Source organism: Chelonoidis abingdonii, chromosome 2, assembly GCF_003597395.2.
Source record: "Chelonoidis abingdonii isolate Lonesome George chromosome 2, CheloAbing_2.0, whole genome shotgun sequence".
Lineage (NCBI taxonomy): Eukaryota > Metazoa > Chordata > Testudines > Testudinidae > Chelonoidis > Chelonoidis abingdonii.
The window spans coordinates 284249823-284274317 of record NC_133770.1 but is presented as its reverse complement, the minus strand read 5'-3'; the positions used below and the strand labels follow the sequence as shown (position 1 = coordinate 284274317).

General features: G+C 39.2%; 1 protein-coding gene across 8 annotated transcripts in view; it reads left to right on the top strand.

Moving 5' to 3' along the window:
- The window catches only part of ASAP1 (ArfGAP with SH3 domain, ankyrin repeat and PH domain 1), a 374925-nt gene that overhangs the window by 202669 nt on the left and 147761 nt on the right, over positions 1–24495 (top strand). For all 8 annotated transcript variants that reach the window (XM_075063243.1, XM_075063244.1, XM_032762910.2 and 5 more), the window contains 2 exons: positions 4323–4395; positions 23750–23895. In XM_075063243.1, coding sequence (XP_074919344.1) covers positions 4323–4395; positions 23750–23895 — 219 coding nt within the window. The remainder of the gene's footprint in view (positions 1–4322; positions 4396–23749; positions 23896–24495) is intronic.

Below are 24495 nucleotides of genomic sequence, written 5' to 3'. Positions count from 1 at the left end.
CTGGGTTTAGCAGGCCAATGCTCAAACCACTGAGGGGAAGGAATACAAAGGCAGCTAACTTCACAAGGCTGTTTGTGAAATAGAGAACTAGGGAGGCTTTTTGCACACACTTTCCTTTTTTTGCCTTCAGCTACAATTTGGACATACAGTAGAACCTCAGAGTTATGAACATCAGAGTTATGAACTGACTGGTCAACCATATATGTCGTTTGGAAACAGAAGAACGCAGTCAGGCAAACCAAAAAATGTAAATACAGTACAGTACTGTGTTAAACGTAAACTACTAAAAAATAAAGGGAAAGTTTTTAAAAAAGATTTGACAAAGTAAGTAAACTTTCTGTGCTTGTTTCATTTAAATTAAGATGGTTAAAAGCAGCATTTTTCTTCTGCATAGTAAAATTTCAAAGCCATGTAAGTCAAAGTTCAGTTGTAAACTTTTGAAAGACCCACCATAACGTTTTGTTCAGAGTTACAAACATTTTAGAGTTATGAACAACATCCATTCCCAAAGTGTTCATAACTGAGGTTCTACTGTACATCAGTGGCCTCACGAATTGTAAGATAAAAGGAGACAAAGAGACAGAAATGGAAAAAGAAAATCCTTAAGTTGAACAGGGATCTAGCTACACAAATGATTCACATAGTTATCCATGATTGCTCTTTGTTGGAAGTCTTCTTAAGGTGAACTATGGCTCAAGCAGCTGAAGGAAAGTAGTGGGAAAGCTGACTCAACAATTAACACGTTATTTCTCCTAAGAGAAGGCCTTAAATATCCGTCAAAGAGATTGAGATGCCATTTTCAAGATCTAGATGTAGCTTCAATATTTCTATTAGTTCAGTTGCAGTTAAGTACTGTTTGCCTGTATTATTTTATTAAGAGTTTAAATGTGTTTTAGATGAAAGAGTAAAACTGTTTGTGGGAGCTTCTGTTGGTTTGAACTTTAGTTCCAGAGTACTAAATTATAGACTTATAAATGTAATCTTCATGATTATAATGTTTTCTATTTGACCTCCTACAGTAGTTCTTTAAATACAACAATCTACACATTTTTACACACTCATTTCAAAACCATTCAAAATGCCATAAAATTACTAATACCCAGTTACGGCAATACAGCTTTTATGAATCTACCCATGTGAAGCTTTTGTTAGAATTTTATATTTTCTGAACTTCCTGTTTTATAGAATAAAAATATTTTAATACTGTAATTTTTGTCTGTAAAATAGCTATTCTAAATACATCTGCTTGGAATATTTTTTTAAAAATATATATGCACACATGTACTTTGGACTAGTAGGGGAATATAAAGATGCTCCTTTCCATTTGAGCCCTTTTCAAAGACAATACTTATTAATAATTAATTTGAAACCTGGATGCAACATAATTGAGCTCTGCTATTTATAACAACTTCCTTGGAAGCAAAATATAGTGTAATAAAGTATTAACACATCTAATGTAAGAGTTTAACATATTTGGGGACAGAAGGGCCTCTGTTTTGAAATTATTAAATGGAAGAAGCTTATGATAATTGTTGCCGTTAACACCCAGAAACCTCAGTTAGAATTGGGGTCCCACTGTGTAAAGCATTGTACAAACATTCTGCCCTGAATTGATATATATGATGTATTTTAAACTAGACAGGATTTGTTCAAATAGAGATACTTTAAAGTATAAATGTACAAAACTGACCCATGTTGTCAGTCTGATTAAGCTCATAAGCTCCTTGAGGCCAGAGATGTCATCCTCTATATGTTGCTGTGCTAAGTGATGGCACTCCATAAATAATGCAAACTGACCCCAATGAATGAATTTTGTCTAGTTTTCTAATTAGGTTTCACTCTGAAGGTCAAATTTTCTTTTATCTATTTCCAAATTAAACTTTGAATTTCTTCCTTAGTGTCTTGTTTGGTTCAGTATTATCAAATTCCTTCACAAGCTTTATCACTGAAACATCTCCTAATTCACACATAAACAGTTGTATTTTGCACACACACCCCAAAAAAATCGAATGCTGAAATTCCTAATCTAAACTAAAATGTGGCTAGATAAGTGAAGAACTACACAATCTTTTCTGAGTAGCCCTCATCATACTAGTTGACATTGATTAGAACTTCACTAGACATTCAAGATAAGTACTTGCTGAGGTGGTTTATGCTGTATGGATTGGTAATACAGTTTTGGTTGCCACTGGGGAGGCAGCAAAGGTCAGCTACTACACACCTTGTACCACCATAAGATCTTCCAAGAACAACAATAAAACATTCTTAGTGTTGATATTGGTCAGTTTCACAATTTTAAATATTTTTAGTTTCCATCCTAGTGTAAGGCATGATAAAATAAAATATTCCTCACTGTAACTAAAAAAAAAAATTGTATTTTTGTCCATTATTCTGATATAATTGAAATGAAAAGAAAAACAGTATAAAGTGATCGTATTGCCGATTCTGTGGTTTTGAACTTGTCAAAAATTAACTGTATTTGAAATGCAAATAAGTGATTGTTCAGTTGAGTACATAATGTGCTCTGAATTGGATATTAATCCATAAAATATTGTTATATATTATCCTTTACTATTGGTATTATATATCTTCGAACTATAACTATTTTGCTTTGTCAGAATTGAGCCACTTAAATTTTAGGTAACAATCTGAATCCAAGTGCATTGCCAAAATGCAGGGTATTAACTGAACATTTATTAAATGTAAACCTAACACTGTAGTAATTGATATTAAGTTGTTCCTGTGACACTGAGCTCCATATGATTTTATGAAAATAGGCTGATGAGTGTGAATATAATGTAACTAAAATATGGTTTATGCAAAAGGTCTCTTGTAAGGTATCATTACAAAGCTTATAATCTACTGAGTGTGGTCATCCTATTTGTATAAATATGTCACTCTTGTTTCTGAAACTAGAAATATGAAATAAAACTCTGAGATCCTATTGTAATTATGCAAAGTGTGGGCCATTAATGGTGGTTTGGAATCTTGATGGCTCCCATTAACCAGGACATTTGTCTGTAGATGGCTCTGTTTTACTTGTAAGTCTTCCTATGTGTGTGCTGGCAAGTGGGTAATGAAGTCTTAGTGACATGTGATCATGTCACCTGAACTGGAATCCATCTTTAATCTGATGCATTTCCATTGAGAAGGAGTAATGGGAAGCCAGAGAGGGGGTTTCTGTGATCCAACCCGTCACAATTCTCATTGTTTGCAGTGGTCCAAAATAATCAATTTAAACACTTCTATTGTGTATCTATTCTCTTAGTTATGAACGACGAGTTATGTAAGCAAACATATGTAGTAAAGTGCTTAGTGTGCCCAATATCTAAATTTACAAGGGAATGGGCCATGAGTGTTTTAAGAAGCTCTAGTGCGACTTTAAAATTTCTTACTTCACAAACTAGGCTGGCTTTTTATTCCTTTGACTTTATTTTAATTTGGAGCTTTCTTAGAAAAGTTTTCTGAAGGTATATTAACTTGTTTCAACCTTTTCAATAAGTTGTGAATGGATTCATGAGAAGTTTTATGAGGTTAAAACAATTGGGCCAGGAGTTTAGTCAAAAAAATTCACTAATTTTTACCTTGAAAGTATTGCAGTCTAGAGAGGCTTCTGTGTTCTAAATCTAGGGACCAAACCTGAGAACAATTATTTACTTGAAGAATAATACTCTTACGCATTGTTCCACTTAAATAATGGACTTGTGTGTGTTTACAAAATCAGGTTCTTTGTTTTGTTTTGTTTTTTCTTTAAATTTATCACTCTGTATCCAATTTATTTTTAAGAGGAACACAGTCAGCCTGAAAAGTCAGAACTGTATCTAAAAATGTTGTACCTAATATCACAACAGCTAACCTTAAAAATTATTGAATGAGAATTTCACTGTTGCCTCTGAATAGTCAGTTTTGTTTGTGTGAGTAATAGTGAAATGACTAAAACCATAGAAATTGCCACGGAACTCCAGCAGCTGTAATACCTACATGACTTGTAATTTACTTTTCTAAATTGACTATCTTTCAAGTTGACAGAGTTCTTTTAGAAAGCTTTAAACAACTTACAGCTGTCCTTTAGCTCTCTTACAACCATTCAGCTCTCCAGGATAAGTTTCCCTTCAGAGATGTTTAATTCAGCTCTTCAATTGACTTGAAGGGGTTGAGTGATCTATGACCTTCCCAGAGGGCTGAGCACAGTGCATCTGTAGTGCTTCCAGACCCTGAAATTATTCACTATGTACTAAGAAATATTATGAAGCTGGATGATGCTATTCAATAACAAGCTAAACAGAGGTGGTCTTTTTTGACAGTCTCTCTTTTAATTACAGGCATTGGATCAAGACAGAACTGCACTACAGAAAGTGAAAAAGTCTGTAAAAGCAATATATAATTCTGGGCAAGGTAAGTGTTTTTGGTCTTATATGAGAATCTAAACCATTCTATTAAATAATGTTTACAAAGTTTGCTTTGCTGTTCGTTGCATATTAAACTTAAAGGGTAGGTGATGCCTGCCTCTTCCACAATACAAATTGCTGGGAGTACACTTCTGCCCCCCGACACCTCATTGGAAACCGTGTATTTCAAGGATGTCATCCTGATTGCCCCCCTCCCCCCAAAGCTCCCTAATGAACTGATCCTGACTTCCTGGGGTAGCCGGGGGGAGGAGAGAGAGAGAGACTTTTCCTCATTCTGTGCTACCATGACATCTTACAAAAGGTACATTCCACTGGAACAGCAAAGCTGTTGACCAGAAGAGACCTGTTACAGCAGGAGACTGAACCCTGGATCAAGATTATTACCACATGAAATGAGAGCGACCATTAACTTCCTCACCACCAGAACTAAAATGCAAAACCTACTCTTTTGCCCAAGCTTTACAACATAAGTAACCTTACACCATTGCTCTCTCTCTATATTAAATAATAATGTACAGAAAATGAAAACACTGTGTGTCTTGTCAGCAGCGGGGGGAGAGAGGGGAGATTTGCCATTTTTTGCCCCTTAGAGGAACTTAGATACAGTGATAAAGGGCACCAATATAAGAACCTGGATGAATGGTTAGAATGCAAATATGTCATGAAATTTTGTCCCTTTTGAAGTCTGTACTTTAGAAAATCTCCATTAATGAATTTTATTATTCATAGATTCTAGAACTGGAAGAGACCTCAAGAGGTCATCGAGTCCAGTCCCCTGCCCTCATGGCAGGACCAAATACTGGTAGACATTTATCTAACCTACTTTTAAATATCTCCAGAGTGGCAGGACCATTCCTGATAGACATTTATCTAACCTACTTTTAAATATCTCCAGAGATGGAGATTCCACAACCTCCCTAGGCAATTTATTCCAGTCTTTAACCACCCTGACAGTTAGGAAATTTTTCCTAATGTCCAACCTAAACCTCCCTTGCTGCAGTTTAAGCCCATTGCTTCTTATCATTGCTGTGAGAGGATAAGAGAGAACAAATTTCTTTCCTCCTCTTACATGACACCCTTTTAGATACCTGAAATCGCTATCATGTGTGTGGTAAAAATCTGTTCTCAATCTGGACCTTAACGTCCACAATCTGGGTGCTTACAGGAGAACTCCCCCAAGCTCACTACCAGCTTGGCTCATGGATCTCGCGTGCCACCTGAGATAGGATTCTGGCTCCTATCAGCCGGGTTCCCCAATATATCCTTGGGGACCACTCTCTGGCTCCCCAACTTCCCCTGGAAGTACCCCCAAGACTCAGAATGTATGAGTCTTACCGGAAGGGAATTTACTCTCCCTCCCTTCCCCTCTCTCTGTCGTCCGCCTGAGCAACCTGGGGGAATTGGATGCAATCTCTTTATCGATCACAATACATGAGAAACTCGTCCTCCTCATTCTCCGAAGAGACAGCCCTCCACCACAGGGAAATAGAACTAATCTTACCTCTATTCCCTGTAACTTTTCCCCGTCGACTTGTTCCGCCGCTGGGCCTGGAGCAAATAGGAAAGTAAAACCACAGAGACCGGGCTCACCTCCCCCTAGCCTGTCAACAGAGGTAGACAGAGCTCCGGGCACAGAAATTCTCTCCTAGTAGAGCAAAGGGGAGACAAACTCCCACCAAGTTTTAAAAAGAAATTTTATATAAAAGAAAGAAAAACTTACATATACTAAACACACGCATTAAGTAATTCAATACTATTCGGGTATGTGCTTAAAGGAAAACTATAGTGAATATACAGTCTGATTTAGATAGAACCATTAAACCAGTCCAGCAAAATCAACACACATGTAATTACAACCAATGTACATAACAGCCTATTACTTTGTCCTTTTGTACTCACACGTGTGATAGTAGTAATATTTGAAGAAGATGGAGTTAGAAGCAAAGTTTGTTACTCACAGGCCGAGGAAAACAAAAAGACCCCCGTTCCTTTTCCCTCCAGACTTTAAAAAAAAATCCATGTTTATCTGTAGTTGGTCCTCTGGTCAGGTGCTTGGTTCCCCCTTTGTTCACCCTTTACAGGCAAAAGAAAATAACCCTTACCTATTACTTATGACACATGTCCCCTCTCAGTCTTCTCTTTTCCAGACTTAACAACACCCAATTCATTTCAGCCTTCCTGCATAGGTCATGTTTCTAGACCTTTAATCATCCTGTTTAGCCTCTTAATTTACCTATATGGCGTCATTTATTGATTCAATGTTCGCCACACTTTTCTTGAAATGTGGTGCCAGAATTGGACACAGTTAATCCAGTTGAGGCCTAACCAGCGCAGAGAGAGCGGAAGAATTGAACTCTCGAGTCTTGTTTACAACACATCTGTTAATCGTTTTGTTTTTTTTTTGACAACAAGCATCACACTGTTGACTCATATTTAGCTTGTGCTCACACTATAACCCCTAGATCCTTTCTGCCTTGTATCTCTCTCTCCAGACAGTTTTTCCTATTCTGTATGTCATGAAACTGTGATTGTTCCTTCCTAATGGAGGACTTTTGCATCTTGTCTTTGTTAAACTTCATCCTGTTTAACAGACAAATCTCTCCAATTTGTCCAGATCATTTTGAATTATGACTCTATCCTCCAAGCAGTTGCAATCCCCTCCCAGTTTGGTATCATCTGACAAACTTAATAAGTGTACTTTCTATGCCGGTATCTAAGTCGTGAGATGAGATATTCTGAAACAGAACCGCAGTCAACGCATAAGACAGAGCCGCTTGAGAATCACCCACTTCGTGCTATACCTTCCAGAGGGCGAGAATGAACGGCATTAGGTGTAACCATTAATAACTTTCCTCTCCTCGATGAGTGCATTGGTCCACGCCAGTATGCACCCACCTTACTATTAGCCCCATTCCAAGTTGGTAAGTTGCCTAGCTCTATTGATTATATAGCTGATGAAGACTAACGTATCAACTGCATAAACGTCCAGGATATGGCTAATAGTTGAGGGTGATACCACATCCAACCGTGCTGTGACTCCTATTCCACAGACCTTATTTCGTATTCCAATGTTACAATGACTGTCAGATTGGTTGTTGAATCATGATTGTTCTATCATCATTGTGGGCTATTCCTCACCAATCCATCCTCTCGCGAGCTTTTCAGCGATTATTCACCTTTACACTTAAACGTACGTTGACTTATTAGTATCTACTCTCTTCCTGCTTGCACAGAGAAGTACAATCGAAATGTGTTGTAAGTGTTCTGGATGTTTTTATTTCCCTTTTGTTGATCAGATGGCACTATATATTGCCCTTTTGTCCATCTTCCTGAATCTCTTCCGGTCTCCCATAACTATCCAAAGATATATAGCTAGAGTGATCACCCCTCAATATAGCTCCTTGAGGGTTTCGGAGCATTTCATCTAGCCTCTGGTGACTTGGTCAAATTGTTAAGCTTAACTTGTCTTATTCTATCTTTTAACACTTCCTTGATCATATGTTGCTCTCTCTCTTGGAGAACTGAGAAGTCATTTTAAGCTAATTTCTGAATATCCACACCCTATTCCTAGCTTGACGTGTTTAGGCTATTCTCTCCATGATACTCTCATACATGGGCTACCTTTCGAGCGACGATAGCATACTCTCATCTGAGCAGTCTTGATTTCAAAGTTTCTCTCGTTATCTCCTTTATTCCCTCCTCAATCTGAGCCATGGGTGCCCATACGTCTATCTGGACTCTTGCCTGCATCCTGCGCTTTTTCCTAATCAATGAATCTGAAACATGTCGTCCTTCTTTCTTATATTCCCATTTATTGTGTTCTGATCCATTATGATGCACTTAGTCTTCAAGTCTCGTGCCGTTAGGTTTCCTAGGTAGTAGTACTTATTTTGTAATTTCCAGTCACTTTTAATGTATTCTATCTCCTTTATTTATGATTAGTTGCAGATTCTTTAAGTCGCTAATAGTTTGCAGACGCCTTATGAACTCTCCTAATCACTCTTTCAATGCTTTTGTCTTTATTCCCCTCTAGTTCCTAGCAACTTCAGCGCACTGACCATTTATCCTGACTAATACCAGCTCTCTGGCTTACCAAAATCTGCCTTCCTGAAATCATTGTCTTATTATTGGCTGATACTCCTCTTCACTCTACCTTAATCTTATGCAAACTCTATGATTTATGAATACAACTTTCAGCCCTAACTTCGCTACGAGTCAAAATTCTCAATGAGTTCTCCCTATTTGTCTTAAACAAATTTAGAAAGCTCCCCCTAGTAGCTTTTTACACCTTCTCCAAATAAAAAGTTTCTCTGGCACTGCAGTCCAAGAACTTATTGAATCGGTCTGCTGCTCGCTGTGTTCTATTTTCCCAAACTCTACTAGACGGATAGTCCGAAAAGTCCCATCACCATTAGTTATGTGCAATAGTATTACTTTCATGAAGATATAGGTTAACTTAAGATAAATATCAGATATAACAAATTCGTTTTACTACACAATGCAATACAAATATGTTATTTGTTTCCTTACTGGGCCTCAGCTTGCATACTGTATTCTAATTGAACAATCAATAGAGTTTTCTATGTGTTCTGGATGTTCTAAGGGAGCAGAGTCTTATCAGATGGAATTACCCTTTGGGCAAATTGCCGGTATTCGTTCCGTTCTCGCGCTTTCCTTCTCTTGGGGTAGAGTTCGGGGATACGCTTTCTGCCTCTGAACCAGTTCTTATCACTCCAGCTAGTGTCCTTGGAGGAGAGGGAGTGGAGAGGTAAGCAGGGACCTGGAGTCCCGCCCATCTACTCAAAGTCCCAACCCAGGGGCCCTAGGGGTTGCTGAGAGAACGCAACTTGATAAGCTAGTCTACCTGGATTCATGCACTCCAACTGTATACAGGTTGTGAGGCTTCTGCCTGGTCTTCTTATCAACCTTTCCCTACTGGTTTCGTTGGGCTTCCATCTCACCGCAGCACTGCACTCCAAACCCTTCTTATTTGTCTCTGGACAACTCTCTCTCTGCACTCTGCTACCAATCCAACCTTTCTCCTTCAACTACCACCCAACTGTCTGACTTGAAGCAGGGGTTTATATCCCATGACTTGGAGTCAGGTGCCTCTAATCTGGAGTCAGGTGCTCTAATTGGCCACAAGCTGTTTAGCTTTCTAAAGCAAACCTTCCTCCCTTGGCAGGGAATAAGGCCCCCTGCTAACACTCTTATGCTGCCCTCTGGCCATGCTGTATCACACCTTGTTGAAATATTGAATTTCAGGAAAGTACAATTTGTATACCTTGGCACTCATGTTCAACTTAGCAAATGTCTTACCCTTTAGAGCAGCTTCTCTGAGTTATGTATTTTAAAAAGAAGATACAGTAAACTACTAACACAGAACAACAAAGTTATTTGGTACTTGTGAGGTTTTTTAATGGCAATGTATATTACTTTGTGCTTCTCCCCATTTCTCTCCCTCACTCATCATTCCAGCCCCACAACACTTGCATCCTCCCCTCCCTTGCTCCCATAGCTCTTCGGTTGATTTGGATAAACATTTTGCCAATAGATTAAGCCACCTAAACACCTTATGCAAGTTGAGAGTACATATAACTATCTTTTGCCACAGGCGTTGTTTTATTGAAGATTAGAGTCAGATTCTGCTCTGCAGGCCCAGAGCACCTTGGAAATCTAAAGAGGTCTTTACACAACTACATGTTGATTGACTTTCAAAAGTGACCAACTTTTAAGAACTGTCAAACATTTACCGCCTCCTGTGAAATGTACATGAAGTGCACCATAGCCTCCAGTTGTCATTTGCCCCATGTTTTGAAATAAAACTGGTTTCATTGTCTTCAAAGCCAGTAACCATGGCATGTTATATAAACTGTTTAAATGAATCAATAAGTGATAACATTAGTTAGGAGTCATTTTAAACAATAATGTTAAAATTGAAAATTAAAAAGTTTGTTTGTAGCTAAGTCAAATATGATGCTCACTTCTGTTTCTTTTGTACACCCTGGAAATTATTTGGAAAATTTATATAATTTTCAGAAACTTCTAAAGTCTAATGATGAAGGGCAAGCAGTATGTTGGAAGAACCAAAGTCATTTTTGAAACCTACTTGGTTACAGGTGTCTAAATTGATCTGCTAGTTCATTACAGGAAAGGAACATATAACGAAAACACTTATTTAAGTAAGTATTAATAAAAGGACCAAGAATAAATAGCAGAGTCCCAGAATGAAACCCAGTACTGACCAGGAAAAGTTTAAAGAATATACATAAAATTAGGCAGTAGTGTGAAAAGAAATTATGTTCCAAGGAACAGATTGGTGTAAGCATCTTTAATACTTTCTTCATATACAGTATGAAAGATAATATTGTAATTCCCTATTCAGAATGTTGTGCAGTTGGGATCATTTATAGCTAAATCTGGAAACAGAATGAAGAAGGCAATTAATTCAGACTATAGTTAATCAACATAAGGAAGAGTTGTATGCTGTGTTGTTGTAAGCTTATTGGTCTCAGGATACTAGAGAGACAAGGTGGATGAGGTAATATCTTTTATTGACCAATGTCATTTGGTCCAATAAAAGACGTTACTTCACCCACCTTGTCCCTCTACTATGGAAGAGTTGGCTTATAAAGGTTGGAGGGAAAATAAAGGAAGTGAGTAGTGCATATAGTATTAAATATATTGAGTCCTCCAAGAGAAAAAAAATGTAAAAACAAAGGGATTAGAGACTTATAGTAGTAGTGCAGATCAGTTTGTGTCTTGAGATCTCATTCAAATAGAATTTTTCCACACAAGATACCAAAGGCAGCAATGGAACTTCTTGTCATACATCAGTTCCAGAAGGAGATGGATGATATTTTATATTGCAGAGAGAAGCCACTAGCTACATTTTAGTGGCTTAGAGAACTTATTTTATATTTTACTTACAAGGGGCATGAGGTTGATAAATCAGATTGTGACTTTATTAAACTCTCACCTACCTCAAACTCTCTTGAAAAATCAAAAGTGGCTAGGGGTGAAGGCAAATAAAATTACATTGGGACAGTAATAGCGCCTATGTGTTGAGATCTCTACTCCAATATATGCTTTCCAGAAGGTGATAGTTATATCATTACAGGCAAAATAATAACATATGAACAGTGACATTCAGGGGAGTCAAGTATCAGGGGGTAGCCGTTAGTCTGTATCAACATTTTTATTCAGGGGAGTCTAGATCTCTGTAGTGATGCAGGAGTCACCAGCACGGCACCTCCTGCTGGTCATCTGGGAATTAGCTCTTTTCCAGCATATGGAGCGCCTTTTGCAGGCCGGTGTCTCGCTCGCCCCTGTGTCCCTCCTGGACCCCAGTGGCCCTTACCTTCGGGTTCTGCCCACTGCAGTACCTCCACTCTCTGGGTTTCCCCTCTCAGGGGAACCCCCAACCCTCTAAACCCACCTTGCCTGAGGTGGCTACTGCCAGTCATCATCTAGCCCCCGCTCACTGGGGCAGACTGCAGTCTGTAATGGCCACTCATCATTATCAAGTGGGTAGGACCTGCTGCCTTTGCCTATTCCCAGACTGTATCTCTGCAGCTCCAGTACCTCTCTAGACCTTCAACAAGGCCTGCATCCTGGGGTTTTACCAGGCTGGAGCTCCCTTGCCCTATTCTCCAGCACTGCTCCAGTTCAGGTACCTTCCTCTCAGGCAGTTAGCCCTTCTTCCTCCAGGGCTGAAGAGAGACTCCCTCAGCTCCTGGCTCCCAACCCTCTTATCAGGGCCAGCTGAGCCCTAATTGAGCTGGCCACACCTGTGATCAGCCATGCCCTCAGCTGTTTTCACTGCTTTTTCCAGCCACAGCCCTCTCCAGGGCTGCTTTTAACCCCTGTTCTCTGGGAGTGGGGCAGCTGTCCCATTACAATCTCATATCAGATTCTGAAGGGTTCGGAGAAAGAAGAGCTCAAATGTTTGTTTGTATCACAAATCCTCTTTACTGTTGAAACATTAAAGGCAAGAGATTTTTCTTCTGTTAGTAAAATAATTTGTCAGTTTAAACGTCACACCAATCTGTTTGAGAAGCTTTTTGCAGATGCCCCTCCAACTTGTTAGGTACTTCTGGAATAATCAGATTGGATTTGTGAGTTGGAAGCTATCTTTTGTCTCACTGAAGACGGTACCCGAAGTCCGTGGAAAATCTTTTGGATAGCTTTCCAGTAACACTCAGTTGAATTTTAGTGGCATGGAATTGCATCATAACTAATAGTGTACATTTTCAATAGCCTTTTCGTATTAATTCAATTGAATGGCTGATCTCCAAAAGCTAATCTCCATTAATTTATAGTTTTAAGCAAGAATGCAACATAATTTACAATGGAAAAATGTTCAGTGGTGCGTGCATCTGTATATGGCAAACTAGTTCTTGCAGTTATCTCAGTTTTTTATGGATGTGTGTGTCACAGAAAAGGACCAAATGTTTGGTTTGAAAATGTGAAGATATTTTAAATTGTATTGCAGCAAGAAAATAATTTTAAGGGGAACTGGAAGGTAGTAAGATGGGGAATTAACTAACCTATTTATGTCACATTCTCATTGAGGAAGAGAATGAAACATATATTGTAATCTCATGCCACCAGCCAACAAGGAGCTTTTTGTGCTACAGTGGGGGAGAAAAGTGAGAGCTAGGAAAAAGGGTTAGAGCAGTGTGTACTAGCTGATAAAACATCTTTCAAAATGAGTTGGATCAGTGTTGCTCTTCCTTGACTTAGTTACTTATCATAGAATATTAGGTTTGGAAGAGACCTCAGGAGATCATCTAGTCCAATCCCCTGCTCAAAGCAGAACCAACACCAATTAAGTCATCCTAGCCAGAGCTTTGTCCTTTTTTTGGTGCATCTCTTTTCTTGCCTTCTCCTGGTGTTCATAGATGGATCATGGAAATGCTAAGGAGGACAATAGTAATTCCTGTTTCAGCTCTTCAACTGTTCTCACGTTCTCCCATCCTTTTCATTATTTGTGTCCTACAGTCCTTCCTAATTCTTTGTTCATTTTTTAAAAAAAAGTGAACCAAGGTTTTTTTTGTCAGACATATCTACAGAGAAATTTGATATGGCTAGACCCCCCACCCCGTACAAATTGAAGCAGAACTATAGAAGTAGTTCAGACTACATTTAAAAATATACCTACAAAGAAACATGAAGTGGAGCAAATTGATATGTAGAATGGATTGCTGTTTGTTTGGTAGCTTCCTCTTGTAAAATGTAGTTTCTTGGTGAGAGACCTTTCATCTTTATTTTCTGGAAGGGAGATCTCTCAAGAATGCTATACTTTAGAAAAAGAAAAATCTAGCCTATAATTATAGCTCCATAAAGTGAATATCTTCTGTAAAGTCACATAAACCCACATTAAAGTTAAGTGTGGGTAGTTGCTTTTGGAAAAACGTTGATAGTTGAAAGTTTTGGTGTAATGTAAGAGAGACAAGGTAGGTGAAGGAATATCTTTTATTGGGCCAACTTTGTTGGTGATGAAACAAGCTTTTGAGCTACACAGAACTCTTCTTCAGGTAAACAGGGTGTCATAACTAAATGCAAGATGCAACAGATAGTTTAGCATAAGGAGTTAACATGGGTTGCAAGAGACCATTCAGGATGAAGTGGGCAATTAACACCTCTACTGTCATGGGACAAAAGAGGTTTAGTGAATTACAGATTGTTATAATGAGACATAAAACCAGGGTCTCTATTGAGTCCATGATTTTTTATGTCTAGCAAAGTGATGAATTTAAACTCCCATGAGGAGAAGGATTGAGTGGTCAGCTACAGAGTGATCCTTTTGTGAAAAAGTGCTCACCCACGGGTGATACGGCATTTTTGTCTTTTTGTCATTTATTCTGTGCAATTTCATTTGAGAGTGAATGTCGGGTTTCACCCCACATAGTTGTTATTGCGGCATTTAGTGCACTGGATGAGGTACATGACATGTTGCCATAGACATGTAGGACCCAATCTACTACTTTGGTGTAGTGTCCTTGTTTGGTCAAAGTGGTTTTAAGCGTGTTAAGGTGTATATCTTGGACTTTTTCTTTGGAGCATATTCTGTGGTATCTGAGTGCCTGGCTGTAAATAACAGATTTCTTGGTGTGTCTGATGTGGTTACTGGATCTGTTGAGGTAAGTGTAGTGATTCGTGGGTTTCTGTACAGTTTCATTGTTGAATCTGATTGTTCGTGTGGGAGTGTTTTAGAGAGAATTTGTTGGATGGGTGGTAGTTATTGAAGTTGTGATTGAAATCTGAGTAGTCTGTCCGGAAGATGAAAACATTGATGTATCTCAGATATATCATTGGTTTTGTGGTATATTTTTTCAAAATTTTTCCCCAAGGTGGCCCATGAAGAGGTTGGCATATTGAGAACCAACACAGCTCTAACCACTTTGCAAACAAAACTGATGTATTATACTTCATCTTGCTATAAAATAACATTTTGCCGTTAGATACAAGGGGTCAGATATTCAGAAAGGCTCCCTTCATGTATATCTGGTCACCCTTACTGTGTTGTCTCTCTTTACTACTGCACCAGAGTGCTGGACTTCACTGAAGAGATTTACTCTCCCAGTACACGTTCAGTAAACCTATTGTTTTTTCCACACAGTGCAGGAAGGCTATTCTTTTATGTACTGTATCAAGAATTGGGTACATAACGCATTTGTCTGTTTCCTTAATCTTCACGAATAAACTTTAGTTTCATTGTTGATTGCATTGTTCAGTACAAAAACATGCATTGTCTTGTGAAGATTAATAAAACAGACTATTATTGAAGTGAAAATCATTTATGCATATTAGTTGTTTCAGCTTTCGGACTGTTATCAAGTTTGTTGTATGCACTGTGAAAGCCGAGCTTGTTCAAATGTTTTAGCACCTTGGTAATCTTAAAATAAATAAAATGATATTTTACTCAATGTATGGGTTAGAGACTTAGGATACGTCTGCACTACGGGATTATTCCGATTTTACATAAACCGGTTTTGTAAAACAGATTGTATAAAGTCGAGTGCATGTGGCCACACTAAGCACATTAATTCGGTGGTGTGCGTCCATGGTCCGAGGCTAGCGTCGATTTCCGGAGCGTTGCACTGTGGGTAGCTATTCCGTAGCTATCGCCATAGTTTCCCCACAAGTCTCCCCTCCTGGAATTCTGGGTTGAGATCCCAGTTGGCTGATGGGGCAAAACATTGTCGTGGGTGTTCTGGTAAAAATTGTCATCAGTCATTCCTTCTCCGGGAAAGCAATGGCAGACATCATTTCGTGCCTTTTTCCCTGGATTGCCCTGGCAGACGCCATAGCACGGCAACCTATGGAGCCCGTTCAGCTTTTTTTTACTGTCCCGTATGTCTACTGGTGATGCCGCTGACAGAGGCGATACTGCAGCGCTACATAGCATGCAGTTTATTTGCCTTTGCATGACCGCAGAGATGGTTATCAATCCGTTTTGTACCGTTTGTGCGCCGTTGTGAATTGGCAATGAATGATGATTATCTGTCGTTCTGTACCACTTTGCTGCTGTCATGGGTGCCCCTGGCTGAGTTTGGCTGGGGTGCAAAGTACAAAAATTGGAATGACTCCCGAGTCAATCCCTCCTATGGTATCTAAAAATAGAGTCAGTCCTGCCTAGAATATGGGGCAAGTGTAATCTAGAGAACCAGTGTATCAGAGAGCACAGCCCGCTCCATGTCAGATGCTGCAGAAATGATGAGCTGCATGCCATTCTAAGGGGTGTCCCTGCAACAACCCCACCTGTTGCTTCCTCTTCACCAAAACCTTCCTGGGCTACCGTGGCAGTGTCCCCCCTTTTGTGGATGAAGTAAAAAGAATGCAGGAATAAGAAACAGTGACTTGTTAGTGAGATAAAAATGAGGAGGAGTGAGGCTCCAGCTATGATGACGCAGGCAGGACATTAAGCGGTGTGGGGGAGAGGAGCCCCAGCATCCCGCGGCGATAGTCCAGGCAAAATTAGGTGGTCGGGAGAGGAGCCCAGCATCCTGCAGCTATGAATAGTCCAGGCAGTACAGACTTTTCTTTACACAGGAAAGGAGGGGGCCGATTGGACCTCAGCCCCCAGTTGCTATGATGAGGACGGTTACCAGCCGTTCTGTACCATCTACTGGGAATGACCAGGAATCATTCCTATTTTTACCAGGCTCCCCCGACCGGCCTCACCTGAGGCCAGCCAGGAGCACTCACGGTTCATGACCAGGACGGCTATCAGTCTACTGCACTTACCGTCTGCCACCGGGAGGGAGAGAGAGAGGATGCTACTGTGTTACTCGCTGCAGCTATCTGTTCTGACAAGGCAGCATGCAGTATAATACAGTAGTGGAGCTATAAAAAAGAGAATATGTTATGATCCACCCCTGTATTCTATCACGAGGAGGGAGGGGGGTGTAATTGAGCACAGATCCACGACCCTGAACCACGCCTGGTACAATGTGTCGTGACCTAACGGCATTGGGAGGGGCTCAGCCAAAGAATGCAAATGATTTCGGAGACTGCGGGGGACTGTGGGATAGCTAGAGTCTTGGACCCCCCCTCCATTGAGCGCGTCCATTTGATATTCTTTGGCTTTACCTGTTACGCATGTCACGCAGCACCATGTCGTCTGTGGAGATTTTTTTCCAAATGCTTTACCATTTCGTCTTCTGTAAAGGAGCTCTGATAGGAACAGATTCGTCCCGCCCATACAGTGAGAATCCAGTATTCTCGCCATACAGCCATGATGGAGTTTTTTGGGTATTTGGGCTGCATCACCACCGTTGCGATAGAGCTCCCATGCTGGACACAAAGGAAATGAAATTCAAGTTGGTGGGCTTTTCCCTGTATACTGAGCCTGCGTCCGAGTTCATTATTGCTAGTCCAGAGCGTCACGTGGGAAGCACCTATGGGATACCGCCTGGAGGCCAATTTACTGTCGATTGCGGCCACACTAACCCTAATCCGATTAATGGTAATACCAGAATTTTAAGCGCTACTCCTCTCATTGGGGGGGAGTACAGAAACTGATTTAAAGAGCCCTTTATATCTATATAAAGGGCCTCGTTGTGTGGATGGGTACAGCGTTAAATCGGTTTAACGCTGCTAAAATCGGTTTAAACGCGTAGTATCGATCAGGCCTTATATGAATTCTGTGGCATGCTATGGTGAATCTGACATTCCCTTTTCCTTATAGTCTTTCCATTGAAACTGAAGTGCAGAATTACTTATTTATCATTTGTACATAGTGCTGCGTGTGCATGGTTTAAAGCCCTGATCATTGCCAAGGATCTTATCTACGGATCCAATCCTGCAAACATGTACATATATCACTTTGCTTAAATGGAACTACTCAGATGAGTAAAGCTCTATTGAGACAACCAGTACAATTACTCACAGAAATGTTTGCAAGATCAGACCAATAGTGAGATAAAACATGATATCATGGAGGGAAATAGTATACTTAGCAAGAGGATGAATGAGGGAGGGAGGTTTAAAAATAAATAGGGTTGTAAGTTCTTGTAGAACGGTATCTTGTATCTTCTGAATGTGTGTCAGTTTTTCATGTATTTTAAATTTTTCTTTACTACAAAGTACATTTGTAATATGTCCTGTATAACTTCTGGATGGACTAGAAAATTAGTGGAAATGTCTGGATGGAAATATTTTCAGATTTTCACAGCCTGAATAATTTTCTAGTTCATTTTAAAGTTAGATAGGACATACTGTGGATGTACTTTATGGTAAAGATTATTAAATATCCATATATGTAGTATGTGAATTTCATATGTTAGGGTTTTCTTTTCTTATTTACTGCTGATAGTGGCATTTACTTCACCTTACTGGAAAATAGTCTAACTTGCACTTGGGTGTTGTCTCTTACCTCAGATTCCAGAGGGCTTTCCCCACAATCATTCTGGGATAATCAGCCTTTTCCTTCCTTCCTTCCCTTTTCTAACTGGGACAGGGAGGGGAAGCATATGTCCTTTTGCCCGGCTAACGCTTGATACCAACACTTGTGTGGTATTGTTCTGAATAGCCATTACCACCACCTTTTTTAAAAGTAGATTGAACAAAGTACTAAGAAATATACTGTAGGGTGAAATCCTGCATTGGCAAAGAGAGGAACAGGATAAACTAGTGGACCTTTTTGTTCTCTGGCTTCTATGGTTCCCTAATTCTTCCTTCACCCCAGAACAAACCCTGTGACACAATAGGCCAGGATTGAGTCAGCTAATACTCTTCACTAGCTGAGATCTGTTGTGCATATTTACAGAATACCTTTTACATAAAAAATATGCATTTTATTATTTCATAATGATTTCTTCGGTTTTTATGCCAAGATATTTGATTAAAAGCATAAGCTTTTAGAACAGATGTAGTCTTATTAAAAACATATTTTACTATTTGTCAATCCACAACATCATATGACTGAAAACTTCGGGCATTTGACAACATTAATTTTTGTGTTTGCAATAAGTAGGAAAATGATGATATGTAAATTAATTATAAATATACACTGTAAAATCTTATTTCCAAAATACAGTTAAAAGATCATGAGCAATTTCATAATTTTGATCTGAGTTTAAGAAAAGACATTTGGTTTTCTCTTCTGGTTGTAGTGGAAATTAGTACTTGGCAGATTTTTTTTTAAAGGGTTTGGAAGTGTAATTCTTTTGAGGCATTCTGCCAAGTTTTTTTAGTGTCTAAGATGATTCATGCATCATGGGATAATGCACATGGATTGTGGTGAAATTCATGGTTTTAAAAGTAAAGTGTGGAAGTCAACAGAAAAATAGTATTTTGCAGCACTTGAAGATTTCAACTTTATATCTGAAATTAAATGGTGATTCTTTATTTTCTGTAATTCAAATACTGTCAGACAAAAATTACAACTTGGAGAAAATGTTTACTATCTGAAGTAAACATGATTCATGTTGGCATTTATAGCCTTATCTCTCCCACTAGGGAAAATTAATTCTGGGAGATGTGTCCATAATGTGTGTGGGTTTTTTTGAAAGCCTCAAACATGGTAAGGAGGGGAACCTAATAAAGAAATGTTGAACAAACCAGTGTTGGAGGCTTAAAATAATTACTCCTGAGGGAATTCTGCGCCACTGATTTCTTTGCTTCCCACAGAAAAATGATTTCTGACAGGGTAGCAAAAGGAAGCCACCAGAATGGTCACGCACCCTCCCCAGCAGCGCAGGTGCACCATTTCGGGCATCCGGAGCAGCTGGCAGGACAGTAAATCACTGTGGTGGGGTGCAGGGGAAGCCCTAGTTGGTGGCTCCTATCATACGTTGGGCTCTGCTTTTAGTTCTGGTTGGTCTAGGGAGGATGGGAAGAATTCTTCCTCTGCAATGAGCAGCTGGGTCTGGATCAAACCCACCCCAGAAGGTGCCCCTGGCTGCAGGAAGCTCTGCACAGCCCCACCACTTCCTGCCTCCATTGCTCCGCAGCCATGGCGGGAAGGGTTACTGTATGGGCACCCCGCAACCCCCATAGCCGGAGGTCCCATACACCCAAATTACCCCTTGCACTTGAACCCCCACCCCGACAAACCTCACCACCTCCCACACCTGGACCATCCTGTTGAGCCCCCTGCAACCACACCCCACTCTCCCCCCCGAACGCCCGCTGCTGAGCCCCAGCCACCTTTACCTGGATCCCCCTGCAGAGGCCCATTATTCCTGCACCTTGAAACCCCCAATGAGCAGAATTTGTAGAATTTTGCAGAATTTTAAAATATTATGCACAGAATTTTTATTTTTTGGCACAGAATTCACTCAGGAGTAAGTAATACAAAAGGACAGAAGAGGAGCATAGTGAGATGTGTCATTACCACAATTGCAAATGAAGAAGAAATTAAACATTGTTGGAAGAACATTAGACTTACAGGATTTACTTTTAAAGATTTTTAAAAAACAAAAACAGAAAAAAAACATACACAAGTTAGTGTAGCTGTATTCTCAGAGTTTAAATACATTTGCTTCTCAAGAAGTATTGGATACTTCGAAAGAATCTCAACCTAAGACTTGTGAATCATGCCCTTCCTGGCTGGTGAAAGAGAGTCATAAGCAGCTGGTGCCACTCATAACTGAAATAGCCATTTCCTCATTCAGAGAAGTAGTCTTCTCTTCCATTTTTTTTCAGAGTACAATAGTCTGACCAACACTGAAGAAACCCACCCTGGATACATCTGTTCTAACTATTGCCCGATAAAAAAAAACTTCTGTTCCTGAGCAAGATTATAGAGAAGTTAGCTCAGGACTAACTACAAGCTCTTCTGATTAAAGGCAATATCCTTGGCCCAGCATAATTTGAATTCAGGTCAGGATGTGGGATTAAAACATCCTTAGTGGCACTGATGGATGATCTCCTGCTATCAATGGATGGAGGGTATTCATCTGTTCTCATCTTTCTCTTGATCTGTAGATATTGTTGTCTTGTCTGAGAAAGGAGTCAGGAGAAGGCTCTAAAATAGTTTTAAAGTCCTTTCATGCCTGAAGAGTAGAAATGGGACGCTGCACCTTTCTCACTATACCTCTCACTTGTAGAATCCCAGAAGGATCAGTTTTTTTTGCTGGTCCTGTTCAACATCTGCACGCAACCACTAGATTAACTGGTAAAATGACATGGACTTAAGTGGTAGCAACATGCAGATGATAGAGCTCTAATTATCCTTTACTGTCTGTGACTATGCAACTACTAGCAAGATGGCCCAGTGCTTGGATGAAATCCATTCATGAATGAAGAAGACCTCATTGAAATTGAGCAAGATGGAGGTTATGCTGGTGGGAAGAGGAAGGGACTTTGAGTATTTTTCAGTCATGATACAGGCTTCTTTGGTTGAAGATAAACACCCATAATTGGTCAGCTCAATCTGTAGTTTGTGAGTGCTTTTAGATTTCTCCTTGATGCTAAGCTCTTTCCTTGCAGCATCCACAAATAGTGTTTCTGGTTGTCCAGGAAACTACATCCCCACCCATCCTGGCTGACAATGACCCGGCCTTGGTTATATATGTTTTTGCCCTTCTCATCTGGATTACAGCAATGTATTATACCTGGGAGTGAAACCATTGGTCCTTAGAACTCCTGCTAGTACAAAATGCTACAGTACACTTAGCAAGACAAACTACTATGAGCACATGTTAACCTGTCAAAGTCTCTATTTGTGTTTAAAAGACACTTACTGGCCTGGGCCCAGGATATCTAAAAGATCACTTAAAACTCTGTGCAGGAGACAGAGATTTTTCATTTTTCCCAGACTGTGAAATAAACTTCCACTCGAACAGATGGCCATCACATACCTTGCCACCTTCTGCTCCAAGTGCAGGATGCACTTTTTACCTTGCTCTTTGAAACATACACACACAGCAACATATACATTTTTTTTAAAAAGCATGAGAAAGAGAAAAATCTTCCCAAACAACTCTCCACAGCACATATAATTCCCCCACCCCAGCCCCAGAAAGGATATGAGAGAATGAACCACATGTCACAGATGTTAGTCACCTTGCTTTATGCATTGCTGAAGGTGTTTTATTGATGAGGGCAATAAAAGAATATAGAATTGAATAATAGCTGACTAAAGATCTTCTCCGGAACTGCTCCAAGCAAATCATTTAAACTTTCTCACAGCAGAAATAGTTAAAGATGTATGAGATTGTATATGTTAATTCACAAAACACTGTTGGGAAACAGTTGAGATTGCTACACATACCATATGTGTATCAGGACTAGGGTAACCAGATGTCCCAATTTTATAGGGAGAGTCCCTATTTTTGGGTCTTTTTCTTATATAGGCTCCTTTTATGCCCCACCCTCTGTCCTGATTTTTCACATTTGCAGTCTGGTCACTGTAATCAGGACAGCCAGGTCATCAGCTGTGGCGGAACAAGAGCTGAGGCAGGAGCAAGCTGGAACAGGGACAGAGGCGAGCAGGAGTACTCTGTCAGAAGTAGCGAGTAGAGTATCCCCAACAAGGTAACGATGTTGAGCATACTGGAGTTGCTCCTTTCATTAGGAGCCTATATACCTGCATTGGAGTCACCTGACTAGACCCTTGCTTGTGGATTGCCTGGGCCCTGAGGACTCACAGTTAATTATCTTAAATGACTTGTCAGACTCAGGCTCAAAACACTCATCACAAGCTGACTCAAAACCACAAAATCAAGGAAATTAAAACTTAAGTTACCTTACAGTACATACTGTCTATTTCCTCACCCACAGACATATGCTATTCTAGCTACCGTATATCACAAACCATATACTTTTCAGTCTTAACTCTGTGCCCTTAACCTGCCCTTCTTCATGCAGTGGTATACTAAGGTATCCCTTCTCACCATTACTTGTTCATGTTTGGTATAGTAGTTTGTGATGTCTGGGTTGTTGGAAGGCTACCCTAAAGGGTACATAGTAAGAGTTTTTCCTCGATGGTGGTACTCAAATGGGAGACACAAACAAACAAAGAGACGAGCAGAGAGATGCCAGAAAAAGAGGAAGAGAAAAGAAATAGAAGATGTGTTAGTACACAGTAATGGTTCTTAATTCAGAATCTCTTTCTTCTTTAGGATTTTATTCATAATTTTCTTTAGTTTCATAGTTTGGTTCTGACATCAAAACATGGTTATTTCAAAATTGTCTAAGCATCGTGTTATCCTCAATGTGCAATTAGTGTTTCAAAATTAAAATATAACATTCCTCATGGATATGTTGTGATATATTTTCTTTTCCATTGAGATCTTATCTCTACAGTTAGAAAAATAAATTCTGACATTCTATTATGAATAATACAAAACATGATGGCCGTTTCTTCTGCTTAATTTACAGATTGGGGTCAAATATATCCTATATTTATACCTCTAATAATATTGACTTCATGGTTTGGTTTGTAATTAAATATGCTCCTATTAATAGTAGTAGCTATAACTTCATTTTGATTTTTATTCCCAAGTAAATTTCAATACATCACAAAAAAAAAAGATACTTGTACTTTCTGAAAAACAAGCTAATGTTCCCACTTAAATAGATCTTTATCATACTTTTCTCAGGTAGATTACTTTATTAATCATTGATAAATTTTGTATTTCATTGATTATTTTTACATGTGACCTTAAATTCAGATGGTGACATAAAAATCACTTCCGACTATATTAGTCCTTTTTAATTTTAAAATAACCAGTTTTCAGTAAATGCAGTAATTTGTTTTTCTTGACACAGTGGTACTGATTTTTGAATTCACCAGTTTGGTTTCATTAATACTCTGCAGTACAGTATAGATTTAAATTAGATAGTTATAGGAAAGAAACTTGCTAATTTTGAACCTTTCTTTTCAGATCATGTTCAAAATGAAGAGAACTATGCACAAGTTTTAGATAAATTTGGAAGTAATTTTTTAAGTCGGGATAACCCAGATCTTGGCACTGCTTTTGTTAAATTTTCAACACTTACTAAGGAATTATCAACGCTGCTGAAAAACCTGGTAAGGAGTTTTATATATGTAATTTTTATAAAATGATTCAAAACAAAGTACAATAAAGCACCTTTGTTTTCCTGATGATTTCATTAAGTATGTAAATTTTAATCAGAATGTTGTCTTGTAAACAAATCAGCTAATTTTAAATTGAAATCAGTGTATGTGTATTACGGAAATAACGTCACTTACAGTTACACTTCAAAAACGGTTGGAAAGAATAAGATATATATTACTCATACTGTATTTGGTTATGGTAATGTCTAGTTAGATGTAATGATGAAAGTGTAAATTGATACACAATTAAGTGACTGGAAGAATCCTACAATCCTCTAGTTCCTACAGGTCTCTGTAGAGAACTCCTAAAGAGAGCTAGATCTGTCAGAATTTCTGTCTATAAACCTGTCTGTTTAAAATAATAATACTAATGGTTAAAATTTCCTTATTCCAGAAACTAAGTCAATTTGCAAAAAAGTTAAACCACTCACTTCTTTGCTAGCAGGTCCATTTAAAATATAGGTTCTTGGCAGAGAACCACTTACGTGAAAGAAAATCAGAATCCTATCTGACTTCTCTGCAAATCAACATCTCTCATTTGTCTGTCCACAC